Source organism: Caretta caretta, chromosome 8, assembly GCF_965140235.1.
Source record: "Caretta caretta isolate rCarCar2 chromosome 8, rCarCar1.hap1, whole genome shotgun sequence".
In the NCBI taxonomy this organism is placed as follows: Eukaryota; Metazoa; Chordata; order Testudines; family Cheloniidae; genus Caretta; species Caretta caretta.
In genome coordinates, this window is record NC_134213.1 from 14,436,167 (window position 1) to 14,453,774 (window position 17,608).

At 40.0% G+C, this 17,608-nt stretch overlaps 1 protein-coding gene across 15 annotated transcripts in view; it reads right to left on the reverse strand.

Annotated features, from left to right (window-relative positions):
- Positions 1-17,608, reverse strand: part of RAPGEF6 (Rap guanine nucleotide exchange factor 6) — a 238,253-nt gene that overhangs the window by 89,827 nt on the left and 130,818 nt on the right. For all 15 annotated transcript variants that reach the window (XM_075131300.1, XM_075131299.1, XM_075131297.1 and 12 more), the window contains one exon: positions 11,018-11,149. In XM_075131300.1, the coding sequence (XP_074987401.1) occupies positions 11,018-11,149 (132 nt within the window). The remainder of the gene's footprint in view (positions 1-11,017; positions 11,150-17,608) is intronic.

The window sequence follows — 17,608 nt, forward strand, 5'->3', positions numbered from 1 at the left end:
TGGCAGCCAACAAAGGCACTGCAAGATCTTACAACTGATACATAAAACCGTTATTAAGCTAGGAACAAGACCCTTTTCCCCAAAGGCGACAGGAATCAGCTGGGTGTCCTTGAGGAAGTCATTATATTCTTGACTATTTAACTTCCCCTGTTTCTATCTAAACTGCAAAATTTTGCAAAAAGCACTCCAGTGCACTTACAGTAATGGGTGCAAGTTTTAAGATAAAATTTAAAAACTGCCACTTCATGCAAAATAAATACATTTCAATTAATAGCTTTGAATTAAATTAACTAATGTATTTTCTTGATCTTAAAAACAGCATGCTGCAATCTGTTGACAAACACAGTTTCTGTAGCACTCCAAGCAAGTCAAAACTTATAGACTCATGAATAGCTATAGATGCAGAGGGCCAGCTCCTTGACTCTTCTTAAGCTCCCTTTGTGCCGCTTCAGCAGCTCTAAACAGACTTAAAGTTTGTCTTCACTACCAGGGTAAGTCGACCAAAGTTACGCTATAGCTGGAATCGACGTAGCTTAGGTCGATTTACCACGGTGTCTTCACTGTGTTGTGTCCACAGGGGAAACTCTCCCGTCAACTTATATTACTCTTCTTGGAGAGGTAGTCAGAGTCGACCGGAGTCTGCCATCGATTTAGCGGGTCTTCACTAGATCTGCTAAAATCGACACCCGCTGCACTGATTGCTGTCATAAATATAAAGGGAAGGGTAAACACCTTTAAAATCCCTCCTGGCCAGAGAAAAAACCCTTTCACCTGTAAAGGGTTAAGAAGCTAGGATAACCTTGCTGGCACCTGACCAAAATGACCAATGAGGAGACAAGATACTTTCAAAGCTGGAGGGGGGAGAAACAAAGGTTCTCTCTGTCTGTGTGATGCTTTTGCCGACAACAAAAAAAGAATGGAGTCTTAGAACTTAGTAAGTAATCTAGCTAGATATGCGTTAGATTCTGTTTTGTTTAAATGGCTGAGAAAATGCGCTGTGCTGAATGGAATGTATATTCTTGTTTTTGTGTCTTTTTGTAACTTAAGGTTTTGCCTAAAGGGATTCTCTATGTTTTGGATCTGATTACTCTGTAAGATATTTACCATCCTGATTTTACAGAGGTAATTCTTTTACTTTTTCTTCAATTAAAATTCTTCTTTTAAGAACCTGATTGCTTTTTCATTGTTCTTAAGATCCAAGGGTTTGGGTCTGTGTTCACCTCTGCAAATTGGGGAGGATTTTTATCAAGCCTTCCCCAGGAAAGGGGGTCTAGGGTTTGGGGAGGATTTTGGGGGGAAAGACGTTTCCAAGCGGGCTCTTTCCCTGTTATATATTTGTTAGACGCTTGGTGGTGACAGCAATAAAGTCCAAGGGCAAAAGATAAAATAGTTTGTACCTTGGGGAAGTTTTAACCTAAGCTGGTAAAAATAAGCTTAGGGGGTTTTCATGCAGGTCCACACATCTGTACCCTAGAGTTCAGAGTGGGGAAGGAACCTTGACAATTGCAGCAGCATCAATCTCCCCGGTCGTGAAGTTACCGAAAGAGGGTAACTGATGATTCCTGTAGTGTAGGGGTTGTTTCAGGGTGGGCTGGGGACAGGCAGGGTGTTTGTCAGGGATAGGAACGGGCAGAGTTGGAGCACAACATGCTCCAGTAATCCTTCTTGGCAGATCAGCTCCTTGAGGGCTATTACTTGCCAGTGTGTGTAAGTGCAGCCCTGAGATGACCCAAACTTGGGCCAGTTCAACATCTAGCAGGTCCCTGAATTTGGGGAAGAACCATAAACAATGCCTACCTCCTCAAGTGCAGTGTTTTGCTCCAGATCTAACCCTATCTCTTTATCTAGAGAGAGATATTCTAATACTCTAGGAGGCATTCATATAATGTCACTGGTTTTGTTTTCATGTTCTGTTAGAATAAAATATTCACTGCATTGATTAAACAAAACTACAATAGTGAAGTCTGAAATTACAGCAAAAGCAATTAATAAAACCAAACTTTTTAAACAAAGTCAAGGTGTTTGAGTGAACTACCCTGTGGCTGTGTGAACTCTTCCCTGCACAAGTGAAAAGCTGCTTGTGAACTGTACCCTGAAGTTTCTTCCACAGATACTGGAAATTAGTTGAGCCATACTTGTTCGCTTAGAGGATCAAATGGGTTAGGTTTGAGATTAAATGTGATTATTTCACACAGCTCTGCTTAACTCTTTGCTAGGGAAGCATTACAAGAAATGAAACACTGAGTTTTATCCATAAGAGAAAGAAAATATCTGGCTTAAAGTTGACCATCTGATGGGTCTTATTGCTACTATGAAACCATTTATACATATAAAATGAGAACACAGTCAGCTGTGATCATTCACTTGATGTTATAGACACAGGCACAACACCATGGACAGTCAGTTTGAAAGCTCTGTCTACATTTGTTGTTCTAACAATGATGCGGGGAAGTCTTAGATTACTTATTTTCATTTGTTTGTGAAATCAATTAAGGGTTTAATGCTATACAGTTAGAGACATTCTCATAGACAGCAATAATTTTCTGCTGATCTAGAATTCAACAGGGGAGTGTTTTTTTTCCTGTTTAACATCCTGGAGAGAGAAACAGCTGGGACGAGCAAAACTCTTTTTCAACACTATAGCATGGAGAAATCTAAATCATGTTAACAAAACTTGCAAAAGAGGTAACAAAACTTTCCACTGTTCTCAATCTCCACTTCTTATCCTCTCCTGACCTCTACTTCTGTCATTAGCATCACACCAACCGTCGGAAAGAAATGAAAAACATTCTATAAACAAGTTTAAGGTTCTATTAATTCAAATGTTTCATTTCAAGCTTAGGTCACCTTAATCAAACTTTTTGTGTTCAAAACACTATTCTTCTTTTGCTGATGTTAGTTTTGTTGCTGAACTTAAAATGCTACCTCTAGTACACATGGAAGAAGTTTAGTATTCACAAGAAACTAAACTGATTGCCAAAGCCCAATATTATTTTACCAAATATTTTCAGAGTACAAGTTTGTTAAAATAAATTGTTTTCTTCATAGTCGCTCAACCAATACAGTATCTTCATATTTTGTATTTATTGTTTTTAAAAGAAACCCTTAGAACTCCCTAACTTAAACTCTTAAATTGGTTACCATCTTTGCATGATAACTATTAAACTACTGCCAACATTTTAAATAATGAAAACAAGAGATTCTTTATAATGTCAAGACACTATCCCATACTATATGAGCATTGTGCACAGATGGCTGCATTACAAAATATTATGCAATGCTACATCATGAAAATATTATGCAATATTATATTCATACATCAGTAGAATTTTATAAAAACAGTGAAAATATTTTTAAGGGTTTATAAATTTAAGTTGGAATGATCAAACTGCCTACCATCTCTGCAAAGAGAACCAGAATCTCCTGATAGACATTTCTATGTTTATAATACCTACAAGAAACTGGCCAACTAAAAATACATATGTAAAGAAGATGTGAACATATCTGATACAAATTAAAATAAAACCCAAATGCGGACATTTTGTTTTCTGCTCACTCTCACCCTTTGTCTGTTGCTTGTCTTCCTAGACTGTAAGGCCCAGAACCTCAAAGGTATGTAGGCCCCTAACTCCCAATGAAATCAATGGGAGTTAGGTGCCAAAAAATCTTTCAGGATCTAGTCCTAAGTGCTTTGGGGACAGGACTGTATCATCCTCTATAGGTGCACAGTGCTATAGTTAAAACACTGTGGGATCCACCACAGCACAGAAAAACAAAAATAATGATTCCAGTCATCCCTATCTGTAGGTTAAACCCACAGGAGAGAGGGAGAAAAATAGTTCTGTGACGGGATGGAGTATACTCCCAGTAGATAATCCACATGGTACATATCCAAAATGTCAGACTCTTAAGGGAATTACAAGAGGCCTAGGCCTCCAAACCACCATGCCCTCCAGCAGTGTGGGCTCCCTCAGGATCAGATAATACAGACTGAGAATACATTATCTTGTCTGAAGTATCTCCGTAGGGACAGATGATGATGTGACACTACTCTGGCCTGCCTATTCCAGCCTGCAAGGTTCCTGGATTCAGATGCCCTCTCTAGGGTCTGGAGTGGGTGGAATGGTGTCACAGAGGATCATTTTCATGCAGGAAGGGTGATCTCTACATAGAGAGCCCCCACTCTCTGCTTGGATGTGACAGGGTAATCTGGACTGATTAATAAAATTAATAAATTAATATACAAAAACAGTTTCCATACTAATGCTTTAGCTGAGTATGCTACTCAATTATTAATTCCTGTATTATTCTAACATATAACTTTCTATTTACCAAACAGATTCTTTTAGAAAATTTTCATAACTTAGATGATATATGTTAATCTACAAACTAGGGCTGTCAAGCGATTTAAAAAATTGTGATTAATTGCGCTGTTAACAACAGAATACCATAAATATAAATATTGTTGGATGTTTTCCACATTTTCAAATATATTGATTTCAATTACAACAGAGAATACAAAGTGTACAGTGCTCACTTTATTTCAAATATTTGCATTGTAAAAAGAAACAGTATTTCAATTCACTTAATAAAAGTACTGTAGTGCAATCCCTGTCATTAAAGTTGAACTTACAAATGTAGAATTATGTACAAGAAATAACTGCATTCAAAAATAAAACAATGTAAAACTTTAGAGCCTACAGGTCCACTCAGTCCTACTTCATGTTCAGCCAATCGCTCAGACAAACAAGTTTGTTTACATTTGCAGGAGATAATGCTGCCCGCTTCTTGTTTACAATGTCACCTGAAAGTGAGAACAGGTGCTCAAATGGTACTGTTTCAACTGGTGTTGTAAGGTATTTATGTGTCAGATGCGCTATAGATTCATATGTCTCTTCATGCTTCAACCACAATTCCAGGGGACATGCGTCCATGCTGATGATGGGTTCTGCTCAATAACAATCCAAAGCAGTGCGGACCAACGCATGTTCATTTTCATTATCTGAGTCAGATGCCACCAGCAGAAGGTTGATTTTCTTTTTTGGTGGTTCGGGTTCTGTAGTTTCTGCATCTGAGTGTTGCTCTTTTAAGACTTCTGAAAGCATGTCCGCACCTCGTCCCTCTCAGATTTTGGAAGGCGCTTCAGATTCTTAAACCTTGGGTCAAGTGCTGTAGCTATCTTTACAAATCTCACATTGGTACATTCTTTGTGTTATGTCAAATCTGCAGTGAAAGCGTGTCCTCTGGAATGGTGGCTGAAGCATGAAGGGGCATACGAATGTTTAGCATATCTGACATGTATATACCTTGCAATGCTGGCTACAAAAGTGCCATGCGAATGTCTGTTTTCACTTTCAGGTGCATTGTAAATCAGAAGCGGGCAACATTATCTCCTGCAAATGTAAACAAACTTGTTTGTCTTAGCGATGGGCTGCACAGGAAGTAGGACTAAGTGGCCTTGTAGGTTCTAAAGTTTGACATTATTTTGTTTTAGAGTACTGTTATGTAAGGAAAAAAAAAATCTAGATTTGTAAGTTGCGCTTTAACGACAAAGAGATTGCACTACAGTACTTGTATGAGGTGAATTGAAAAATACTATTTCTTTTTTTTTATCATTTTCACAGTGCAAATATTTGTAATAAGAATAATACAAAGTGAGCACTGTAAACTTTGTATTCTATGTTGTAACTGAAATCAATATATTTGAAAATGTAGAAAAACATCCAAAATATTTAATAAATGTCAATTGGTATTCTATTGTTTAACAGTGTGATTAAAACTGCAATTAATCGTGATTAATTTTTTTTAATCGCGATTAATTTTTTTGAGTTAATCATGCTAGTTAACTGCGGCCCTACTACAAACATGACATTTCAAATTGATTTCTGTTGATAATTTTCTTAACAGACTAAATGCATGTGATGTATATAGAGCAACCTGTAATGATTTTATAACACTATTTCTTGGCTCGATTACTGGGATGGTGCTTTCTGTACGAATATTTTTGTTTAAGTGCTTCTCACTAGGGGGATGTATAGGATGGGTTGGGCAAGGAGGAGGAGATGGAACTAGAGTGTCACCTATCAACTTCCACTTAAAAGGTATTCAGGGCTAATTCCAAAACTGTTAGTCCTGAGGACTCTGGATTAGAAGCTAGGCCTGCCACCATTGTGAGATGACAGTGTTTTAGGTAGGAGACACATATACAATCTATTTGTTGTTTTAAAGTCCCTTTTCTCTTTTTTTTGTTTTGTTTTGTTCCACCTGCTAATCAAAAATACTGTTTTAAAGGCAGCTTATTATTAATATATCATTGGTTACAGGATCCCAAAGGGAGAAAACATGGGTGTCTGAAACCCAGTCAGACCTGCAAGCTAAGCAGATGTTACACACAAGGTACTACAGCCAGATCCCAGGGGAAGCATGGAAGAATCATGTGATTCCAGCCTAAGACAGTGACAGCAAAAAGCTCAAGACCTCAGGGACAGAAGTGCAGCTAGCCCTATAACTGTGACACCACACAAACAGCTTCAATTGACAAAAGACGGTTTCAGAGGAACAGCCGTGTTAGTCTGTATTCGCAAAAAGAAAAGGAGTACTTGTGGCACCTTAGAGACTAACCAATTTATTTGAGCATGAGCTTTCGTGAGCTACAGCTCACTTCATCAGATGTTTACCGTGGAAACTGCAGCAGACTTTATATACACACAGAGAATATGAAACAATACCTCCTCCCACCCCACTGTCCTGCTGGTAATAGAAGCTATTAATAATAGGTAATAGAAGCTATTAATAATAGGTAATAGAAGCTATTACCAGCAGGACAGTGGGGTGGGAGGAGGTATTGTTTCATATTCTCTGTGTGTATATAAAGTCTGCTGCAGTTTCCACGGTAAACATCTGATGAAGTGAGCTGTAGCTCACGAAAGCTCATGCTCAAATAAATTGGTTAGTCTCTAAGGTGCCACAAGTACTCCTTTTCTTTTTGCGAATTAGATAAGCTATTACCAGCAGGACAGTGGGGTGGGAGGAGGTATTGTTTCATATTCTCTGTGTGTATATAAAGTCTGCTGCAGTTTCCACGGTAAACATCTGATGAAGTGAGCTGTAGCTCACGAAAGCTCATGCTCAAATAAATTGGTTAGTCTCTAAGGTGCCACAAGTACTCCTTTTCTTTTTGACAAAAGACGGTTACTCACCTTTGTAACCTTCGAGATGTGTTGCTCATATCCATTCCAATTAGGTGTGCGCACGCCACTTGCATGATTGTTGGAGAATTTTTACCCTAGCAACAACCGGTGGGTCGGCTGTGGAGCCCCCTGGAGTGGCATCTTCATGGCGCTGGATATATACTCCAGCCGACCCAGCGCCTCCTCAGTTTCTTCTGGCCGGCTACTCTGACAGAGGGGAAGAAGGGCGGGTTTGGAACGGATATGAGCAACACACCTTGAAGAACAACAACTACAAAGGTGAGTAACCGTCTTTTCTTTTTCGAGTGCTTGCTCATATCGATTCCAATTAGGTGACTCCCAAGCCTTACCTAGGCAGTGGGGTCGGAGTGAGATGTCACTGAGTGTAGCACTATTGAACCAAACGCAGCATCGTCTCTGGACTATTGCATAGTGAGAGGCAAAAGTATGCATGGAAGACCAAGGGGCTGCTCTACAGATCTCCTGTATCGGAACCGTGCCAGGAAAGCGGCTGACGAGGCTTGAGCCCTTGTAGAATGGGCGTTGAGGGGCTTGGCCGGGACACCAGCCAGGTTGTAGCAAGTATGGATACAGGAAGTGATCCAAGAGGAAATGAGCTGTGAGGAGACCGGGAGGCCTTTCATCCGGTCGGCCACTGCAACAAAGAGCTGGGTCGTCTTTCTGAATGGCTTTGTACGCTCAATATAGAAGGAGAGGGTCCTATGAACGTCGAGGGAGTGTAGCCATTGCTCTCGCCAAGTAGCGTGCGGCTTTGGGTAGAAGACTGGGAGGAAAATGTCCTCGTTGACATGGAAAGTTGATACCACCTTGGGAAGGAAGGCAGGGTGAGGGCGTAGCTGCACCTTGTCTTTGTGGAAGACCGTGTACGGTGGTTCCGAAGTGAGAGCTCTGATCTCAGATACACACCTTGCTGAAGTGATAGCCACAAGGAAGGCTGTCTTCCAAGAGAGGTACAGAAGTGAGCGTGTGGGCCATTGGCTAGAACGGAGTGACCATAAGTCTGGAAAGACCAGGTTAAGATTCCACATGGGAACCAGTTGCCGCACCTGCGGGTAGAGACGGTCCAGACCTTTAAGAAATCTACCAACCATAGGGTTGGAGAAGACCGAGCAACTATGTTCTCCTTGGTGGAAAGCCGAAATGGCCGCCAGGTGCACCCTAACAGATGATATAGCCAGACCTTGTTGTTTTAAGGACAGGAGGTAGTCTAGGATGATAGGTACCAACGCCTGCAGGGGTGGCGTGCCATTTTGAGCACACCAGCAGGAGAAATGCTTCCATTTGGCAAGGTATGTGGCTCGAGTGGAGGGTTTTCTGCTACCCAGCAGTACCTGCTGCACCGAGTGGGAGCAGAGGAGCTCCAACTGAGTTAGCCATGCAGCATCCACGCCGTGAGATGGAGTGATTGCAGGTTGGGGTGACAGAGGTGGCTGTGGTCTTGTGAGATCAGGTCTGGCCAAAGCAGGAGTGGAATTGGCATGTCTACCAATAACTCCAGTAGCGTAGCGCACCAGTGTTGCCTGGGCTACGCCGGGACGACCAGAATCAGCCGTGCTCTGTCCCTGCGCAACTTGAGCAGGACCTAGTGGACTAACTGGAACAGAGGGAAGGCATAGAACAGTTGTCCCTTTCACAGGAGCAGGAAGGTGTCTGATAGAGAGCCCGGGGAGCACCCCTGGAGAGCAGAATGTTTGGCACTTCCGATTGCTGCGTGACCCAACTTTATATTCACAAATACACTATAACTATAACTACAGCTATACTACACTAACTATACAACTATACATACTGCGGAAAAGAGAAAATGCTAGGGAAAGTGGAGAACAGCAAAGCCGCGCTCCACAGTTCCAACGACTGTCACGGGTGGTAAGAAGGAACTGAGGGGGGCGCTGGGTTGGCTGGGGTATATATCCAGAGCCATGAAGGCGCCACTCCAGTGGGCTCCACAGCTGATCCACCAGGTGTTGCTAGGGTAAAAATTCTCCGACGATCGTGCATGTGGTGCGCGCACACCTAATTGGAATAGATATGAGCAAGCACTCAAAGAAGAACACATGATTATTGGTCAAAATACGTACGAGTATATAGATTAATCCATAATGTAATGCTTGGAGCTTATTCACCTTCCATTCATGCCAAGCAACACTGGAACCCTTATAAGCTACTACTGAAAATGACTTCATTTTGTCTAGTATGGAGCTGGTAATTTAGTCTGAATATATAATTCACATAGAATAAATAATAAGATTCACTCTTGAGGAATGTGTTTAATTTACATAAGATAATGCACCTGATGAAGTTCAGTCACATTGCAGAAGGAAAGGACAAGACTCTAAAGGTCACATAAAAGTGACCTGAAAATGAGGAAGAATGGAGAGGGAGTGCCCCTGCTGCATCATCATGATGTAGAAACAAAACATGAACATCTCCTCCGACACGAATTGCAAACACTTTTTCCTGTTTGTTTGTTTTTTAAACTGTAAATTCAGGTCCACTCATTTTCTCCCTGAAGACTATTGATCTCTGAAGAACAAGTATATTGATATCACGAGTACTGTCTAAACATGCTTTTCTTGCTTGATTCTGTTAATGTGAATTAATCCAAAATCTTAAAAAAAGATAGAAGAAAATATCTCTTCTCTAAAGATTAAACACTCCTGCCTCTTTGATCAAGTGCCAACAAAGTTCCCAATGCACTTCCTCTGGTCCTTCAAAAAGAGTTCAAGGAAAAAACAGGAAAGACAAGATTTGACATTCCTAATATTTCTAAAGTTAGAAAAAAAACCTAGCAGCAGAAAAAAAACCCATCAAGCTTTTTATGGATAATGAAGATGGAAAAAAATGCATCCATACAATTCTTTCCTTTTGTAGGTCGCATATAAGTCATGTGTTAAGTGGTGTTCAGGGCTGTGCATCAAGTCCTAACTATATTTCACTCTGCATCATAATTCCACTCTTGTTTTTCACACCACCACATTTTTTTTTAATTAATACAAACCTGGACTTTATTTTAGTCTTACAAAAATAAGTGAAAACACGATTGCTAATCTTATGCTGCTCTCTCTGTCACCACTTCTTATGGAGACAAGGGGGGTGAGGTAGTATTTTTTATTGGACCAGCTTCTGATGGTGAGAGGCAAGCTTTCAAGCCACACAAAGCTCTTCTTCTGGTCTAGGAAAGGTACTCCTAGTGTCACAGCAAAATGCAAGGTGGAACAGATTGTTTAGCATAAGTAGTATTTTGCTGTGACGTGGAAGTACCTTTCCCAGACCCGAAGAAGTGGCTCAAAAGTTGGTCTCTCTCACCATCAGAAGTTGGTCTAATAATCGATATTACTTCACCCATCTTGTCTCTCTAATATCCTGGGACTGACACAGCTACAACTACACTGAATACCACCACTTCTAACCGTCAGTTTCACCTAGCTCATTGCCAAAGGAGGTGGCGGTGAGGGAAGAAAAGCAGGTGAGATGCACAAAGAATAAGAGTGTAAAATAAAGAAAAAAATGCCAGTGTAGGCCTATTAGTTAAGATTTTTTTAAAACAAATCTGTGCCATAATATAGTAGCTTTATATAAAATTCTGCACTGATCTGAAAAATCAGACATGCACCCAACACCAAACCTACAGTACTTGCTTAAATGTATTACATGGAAGTGAAAGTGGCACAGTAAGGCCTTCATATAAACAAATTACACTAATGATGTACTATTTTACCCTGTTAAATATTAAAAAGGCAAAATGCAGAACGTTACAATACAAATGTTCCCTTCCTGCAAAAAACAAGAAACTTCTGCAATTTTACCTGGTAGATATCTGATAAGCTGCTGCTTCCAGAGTCACTGGCAATGCTACATCCAGACTGGCTGGAAGGGACATGAGTCACTTGTGGATGTGGATTGTCTGTAAGATGCATCTTGGTAAGGTCTGCTGGAAGCTGTGAACAGAAGGAAAAAATAATCTATCGTGTATAAATCTAATTTGAACACAAAAGTCACGGAATAAAGCTTTTGCTAAACATTTGATTCAGCCTTCATTTCATAAGGCACATTTGGAGAAAATGTTAACTCGGATCAAGCTTACCCAAACCCTAACAGATTTTAGATTTGATATGACAGAATAGGAAGGATCCTATAAACTCAAGGTCAATCTCTTTAAAAACAAACAAACAAACAAACAAACAAGATGTACACCACACTACCACAAAAGAAGCATAAAATGACAAATGGGTTATGCTAGCAAGCTAACCAGTAAATGCTGAGAAAAACTATTACTTTCCAAGTTGCAAAGTGAGGACTGAAGGATTCCTGTTTACAAATGCATTCATTTTATTCAAGAATAATTTTATACAAAACATCTTTGCTAAGTTTTTGGTTGTTAAATATTTTTTACCTTTTTAAATTGAACTAAATATACAAGGAGTGTCATACACATTCCTGATAATTAAAATAGAAGCAGCTCTTCAAATGTAACTGTTTTTTAATGTAGGGCTCAATCTTGCAAACACCTCCCACTGAAATCAGTAGAACTACACTCAGCAGTAAGTATTTGCAGAATCTGGCCCACCTGGAGTTCAATGAAATAACTAATCTATTTTATGACACTGTAATAGCCACGGATACCAGATTTGTTTTAAAAACTCATGCTTTCTCAGCTCATTAGAGGGCCACTATGAAACTTGTGACAGGATTGGGTTTTTTAAAATCCAAGATTCCAAGTCTCGAAAAATATATATATATTAAAGTACATTTTCTATATTCTTTGTTAATTCATAAGAATTTTCCCAGTGTAATGGGAGTCCTCACATATGTCCCCCATATTGATTCTGTGGTTCCATTTTTAAAAATCTATTGAGTAAAGAGGTGCATTATAATTTGAACTGAAGCAGTCTGTAGAGACCCCCTTCTGTTGGGGACCATAGGCACATATAATGAAAAACAATCGCTGCACATATAATGAAAAACAATCCCTGCCACAAAGAGATTACAGTCTAAGTAAGAATGAGCAACACGTTTATTACATAAAATAGAATATTTTATACAACCAATTAATTAAAGGGTGGTACAGTACAAATGTTACTGATTCAGAGTTACATTTAGAAGTATTGATAAAAAACTTGTAGCATAAAGAGAAACTGGATCTTCAGCTGTTGGTTGGGTTTAAAATAATTTGATTAAAAAAGTTCATGTAACATATTTACAATGTGCCTATCATTTACTTTTTGAAATCTGAATTATAATAAAAGCAGCACTAGCGAGTTGTCCTACAAATGAGATTGGGAGAACACTCACGCAAGTCAGCATATTTTTCTGTTTCCAAATTGCTACGGGAAGCTGCGGGATCTGTGAAACCTGTATTTCCACCTGTCTGTCTTTAATACCACTTAATTTTACCATAGCTTTTAGTCAACTGGATTCATCTTGTAGGTTCTGAAACAGCCAAAACCTGCAGTGCCATGATACTACCTTTTTATTTCAAAATATCTGCCTTGTTCTGGTTTCATCACATCATCATCGAAAAGGAGATATTGGTATAAAATAACTTACTTGCTTCTGTAAATCTATACCTTTCTTTTCACATACAACTGGAAACAGGAACAATTTTCTCAGTTTCAGAAAAACTGAAAAAACATTTTCAAAAGAATCCAATTATGATATTCCCGGGTGTGATCCAGACCATTGAGGGGCTGTGTCACCCTTGCTCTGCAACCTGGGGTGCCTCACAATGCTTTGATGCTGTAGCTCCCAACCTGGGCCCCTCATGGCATGCCAAACAGCGTTAAGCTCACACCCTGAGTGTCTCTTCTGTATAACTGCGCCCTGCCAGCAGGCTCCAGTCACACTCTTGTTCCCCACAAGCCGTGGTTACCACTTGTAGGGTGACTCCGAGTCCTGAATTTCCCCCCAAAACCTGTGCTCTGTACTGTCCAGTCCTCTCTTGGGCAGATCAGATATTTTAGGCACACTGCCCCTCTAAGGGGATCATGTTGATCAGTTTGCTATTTTAAATGGAGTTACCCACACAATTCAGTTTAAACACAACACTGGATTAGTTTTGATTAGAGAATAAAACAAGTTTTTTTTAACTGCAAAGATTTTAAGTGAGTACAAGTATAACGCATTTAAGTCAGAAAGGATGACAAGAAAAATAAAGATAAAATGCTTCCTAGTACTAAAACTTAAACTAGACTTTGTTCAAGGTGAATTGCCTTACCACATGTTCCCAGTAACATTGCTGACCAAATTCTCAGGCCAGAATCTGCTCCCAAAATCCAAAGGCTGTTGTCATCTTAGGTAGGGACAGATAGGGAGAGATAAGTTGGGATGTTTTTGCCCTTCATTTTTACAGTTCAGTCACCCTTTGAAATGCATCTTCCTGATGGTTACCCCTAGATTAAGTTCACTGTGCAGGAATACTGCATTGCTGTAGCCCAGACAGGAGGAGATTAAGTCACGTATAGCCAGGTTATCGTCTGCCAGTATAAGTTGGAGTCTCCTTGCCAACATAAGATGGTAGGAAGCATTACTTCCAGATATTACATGAGAGCTCAGCATCAGTGAGGAAACCCGGACCATTCCTAAACTATGGACTGAATTGACCAATTATGGGTGCATTCCTTCAAGCAATGAAATTGCACTCTAGCTATAACTTTCTAGAAATGTTTTCCTCTGTACATAACCCTTGCTCTGATTTAGCCACGAGCTGATCTCATCCTAGCACTGAGCCTCCATTCTGGTGGCAGTGATACAGCTGTATGTGGTGGAGAAGGTTTGGGAAAGGCACTAAGAGTGTCACATATAAATACAAGGTGGAACAGATTGTTTAGCATACGTAGTTAACTCATATTTCAAGGGATCATTCAAGGTGAAATGCCCCGTTTATGCCCCTCCAGTCATAAGGGGGAAAGACGACGGGAGAGAGGAAAGCAGTTGGGGTACGGGGGAGTGTTAGTGGGTTGTAGATTGTTGTAATAAGCCATAAATAGTGTCTCTATTCAGTCCATGCTATTTAGTATCTGGCAAAGTTATAGGTGAATGATTTTTCACAAAGCAAAAAAGTCCTCATCTTCAAAGGAAACCTGTACAGCACTTTCAAAAGATGAGGCTAGGAGCTTAAATTCATAATTTTGCTAGCCATTAAAAATCTTGGACCGAAAAGACACACTGGATTTATGGCTTATTACAACAATCCACTAACATCCTCCCTCCAACTGCCTTTCCCCCCTTCCCCTCCCCAAATGACTGGAGGGGTGTTAGCAGGCCACTTTACCTTGAACGGATCCCATATTTGTGCACAATAAGAAAAAAATAAATTGTAGGGAGTTTTAAATAATAGTGCCCACTTGCATTTCTACATTTGCACACATTTCATTAGCAGAATTATATAAATATTCCCCCCCAACCTACTGTCTAGATAAGTGCCTATCTACATATGCAAAATCCCAGATTTCTGTGTACTTATGTGATAAATGCTCTTGCAAAAGTTAATATATCTAATTTTAGTCAATGATGACTTGATTTTTCACAGAGTAGTACAATTTCTGATATAAAATAGCGTACTATCATATGTCTGATTTCCCGAAATATCAAATTCTTAAATCTCTAAAGCTTGTATTAACTTTATTGACTTTTTCCAAGGAAATTAAAATGCAAGAAACCATGACAATGTTATATTGTGTGACAGAGTTTCGAGGCAAAAAAGTCAAAAAATTTAAAAAATGGTTCTCACAGCCACCTACTTCTGTCCTCTAACTATTAGGAAAATGTACAGTGAGTAATTACACAGTGAAATAATGCATTAACAATTGAAGTACATACAATTTTCAGTGTTATTAAGCAATTTCCCATCTAAACAAAGAAATGAAAAATATCATTTTTTCTCAGAAGCTCTGTCTTGCAGGCAAAGGCCTTCTGTTTTGGCACACAAACCTAGAAATGAAAGCAGTCTGCAAGTCTTCTCAGTGAGCATATGCTACTGAAATGTTCTGAAGGTGGCACACATGCTCTTGAGGAATGAAAAACTGGCATCATATGAAATTCTCTGGACCAACAGCTGAAGCCTGTTAATGAAGCAATGATGGAGGAGGGGAACTGGAGTACAAAACAGTTCAGAATGTGGCAGGATTAGTGAAAATAACATGTACCAAATGCTACCCATTGCCACACCAGAAATACCCACTGAAGGTGAGGACTCCAGGAAGTCCCCTAAGGACTTGGCTTTTACTGTCAATATTACATGGAAGGTGATCAGATACTATGGTGATGGGCAGCATTATAAGAACCTAAGACAGACAGAAGATAGAAGGTAAGAATCATCCACATGATATGCTGGAGCAGTGGAGGAATTCAAAGAGGGAATCAAACTGATGAACTAAGTTAAGAAAGTTCTCAGTGGCTATGTTTTGTACAGCAATGGAGAACAGCAACATGAGTGTTTGGGGTTGGAGAGGATGAGGAGGATGTTGCAACAATGAAGGAGAGAGATAAGGATTGAGAATCTCCGGTCCCTGTACGCTAGGTAAAAGGAGCCAGAGCAGCAAAAAGGGGCTCTAAAAGCCCAAGATCTGGCTGGGGGAGCATTCCCTATGTGCAGGAGTTGAGAAAGACTGCCACAGGCTGTCTTCTGAGGACCTCTATACGAACTCTGGCATAGAGGTGGTATCATAAGTAGGAAGGTGTGGAGCCGATAGGCAGCTGGTGAGGGCTGTCTAAGTTATACCAGCAGCCGCTCCTAGAGTAACCCATAACTGGGAGGGTGCAAAGGTGGCCTACAACCACTCTAGACCTCAGCCACCCTCACTCCTCTAAGATGCACAGTACAGAATCTCACACAAGAACTGGATGAGGCTTTTGCTGTCTGGATGGAGAAAAGCTAGAGATATTGTGGAGGAGGTGTCATATGGGGCTGAATGGAGAGAGAGGTCATATGTCGAGAGACAGATTTGAGAGTAGTCAGCATAAACAAGACAGCTGAAGCCTTAAGTAGACAAGCTAACACGAGAAAAGAAAAGAAAAGAAAAGAAAAGAAAAGAAAAGAAAAGAAAAGAAAAGATGCAGGAATGGAGCCCTGTGAAAATGCAATAGAAAGTGGGAGAGGAGAAGGCCCCATCAAATGAGAGACTTGTCAACTAAGAAGAGTCAAGGAAAGCATTTGAGAGCTTAACTTGATCAATACATGGGGAACTAGAGTACAATTCTGTCCTACACCCCTTCCATCTCCCAGCCCTGCCTGCGCATGCCCCCTACACCAAGGCTTGGAACAGAGTCCTCAGAGTGCAACCCTACAGCTGTCTTGAGGGGTGCCTGAGCCACAGGATCCTTCTGCAGCCAGACACTGAGCTTTTAGGAGGAGGATCACACCACTCTTGTTTAGGAGGTAGTAAATCACACCATTTAGAACAAAACAAGAACTCTTCCCTTTTACATAAGAAATTTCCCTGCTCTTCAGTTAATTTGTGCCTCTCTTATTGAATGCAAACATTTTAGTCTGATTTCCCCTGCTAAAATCACAACTGGCTTCAAAATCTCCTAAACCGGTACAAGGTAAGAGATCTATGCATCTAAATATTTTCTGTATAAGATGGAGAGCAATTTTACATTTTAATTGTATTCTCCATCTCTATGCTTGAGCAGCAAGACTTGGATTCTCCATAAAGCCATGTTCAATACAGGAATGTTTTATATATTTTCCAATAAGTAAAGTCAGCTATTAGTGTGTGTGTGTGTGTGTGTGTGTGTGTGTGTGTGTGTGTGTAATGAGCCATTCTTTCAGCAGCTTAATTGGTGAAGTCAGAAAATTCAGAAAAACAACATGCCATTACTGATGGAAACACTGCTACAGATGAAGGGTTCATTTATTTACATAAGTAGTGTAGGCTAAGCATTTCCTTTAAAAGTTCTCTATATTTTAAAAGTCAGTGAATTTAATGCTAGTGAAAGTGACTAACAGCACCAGCTACAGCTATGCAGGATACAAGCAGGTGGTATACAGGCTTCCACAATGATAATCTGCTCATTGTGCCAAGTAGTAATTAAAACCTAAGGGTTGTGATGGATTCTTCATCACTGCCAATTTTAAACCAAGATTGGATGTTTTTCTCAAAAATATGCTCTCGTTCAAACAGGAATTGTTTTGGTGAAGTTCTATGGGTAGTGCTATGTAGGAGATTAGACTAGATGATCACAAGTGGTCCCTTCTCACCTTAGAATCTATGAACACATTGATTCTTCAGGCTTTATTTTATATAATGTATAATAGAGGTGTAGCTAGGCATGTATAACACATACAGAAAATCATTGCTCAGACTATATTTTTTTTCTCCATAGACATGGCTACAGCACCTGAGCATAGCAGGTGAAGATAGATACAATAATAAAAAATTAAGCTTATAGAAAGA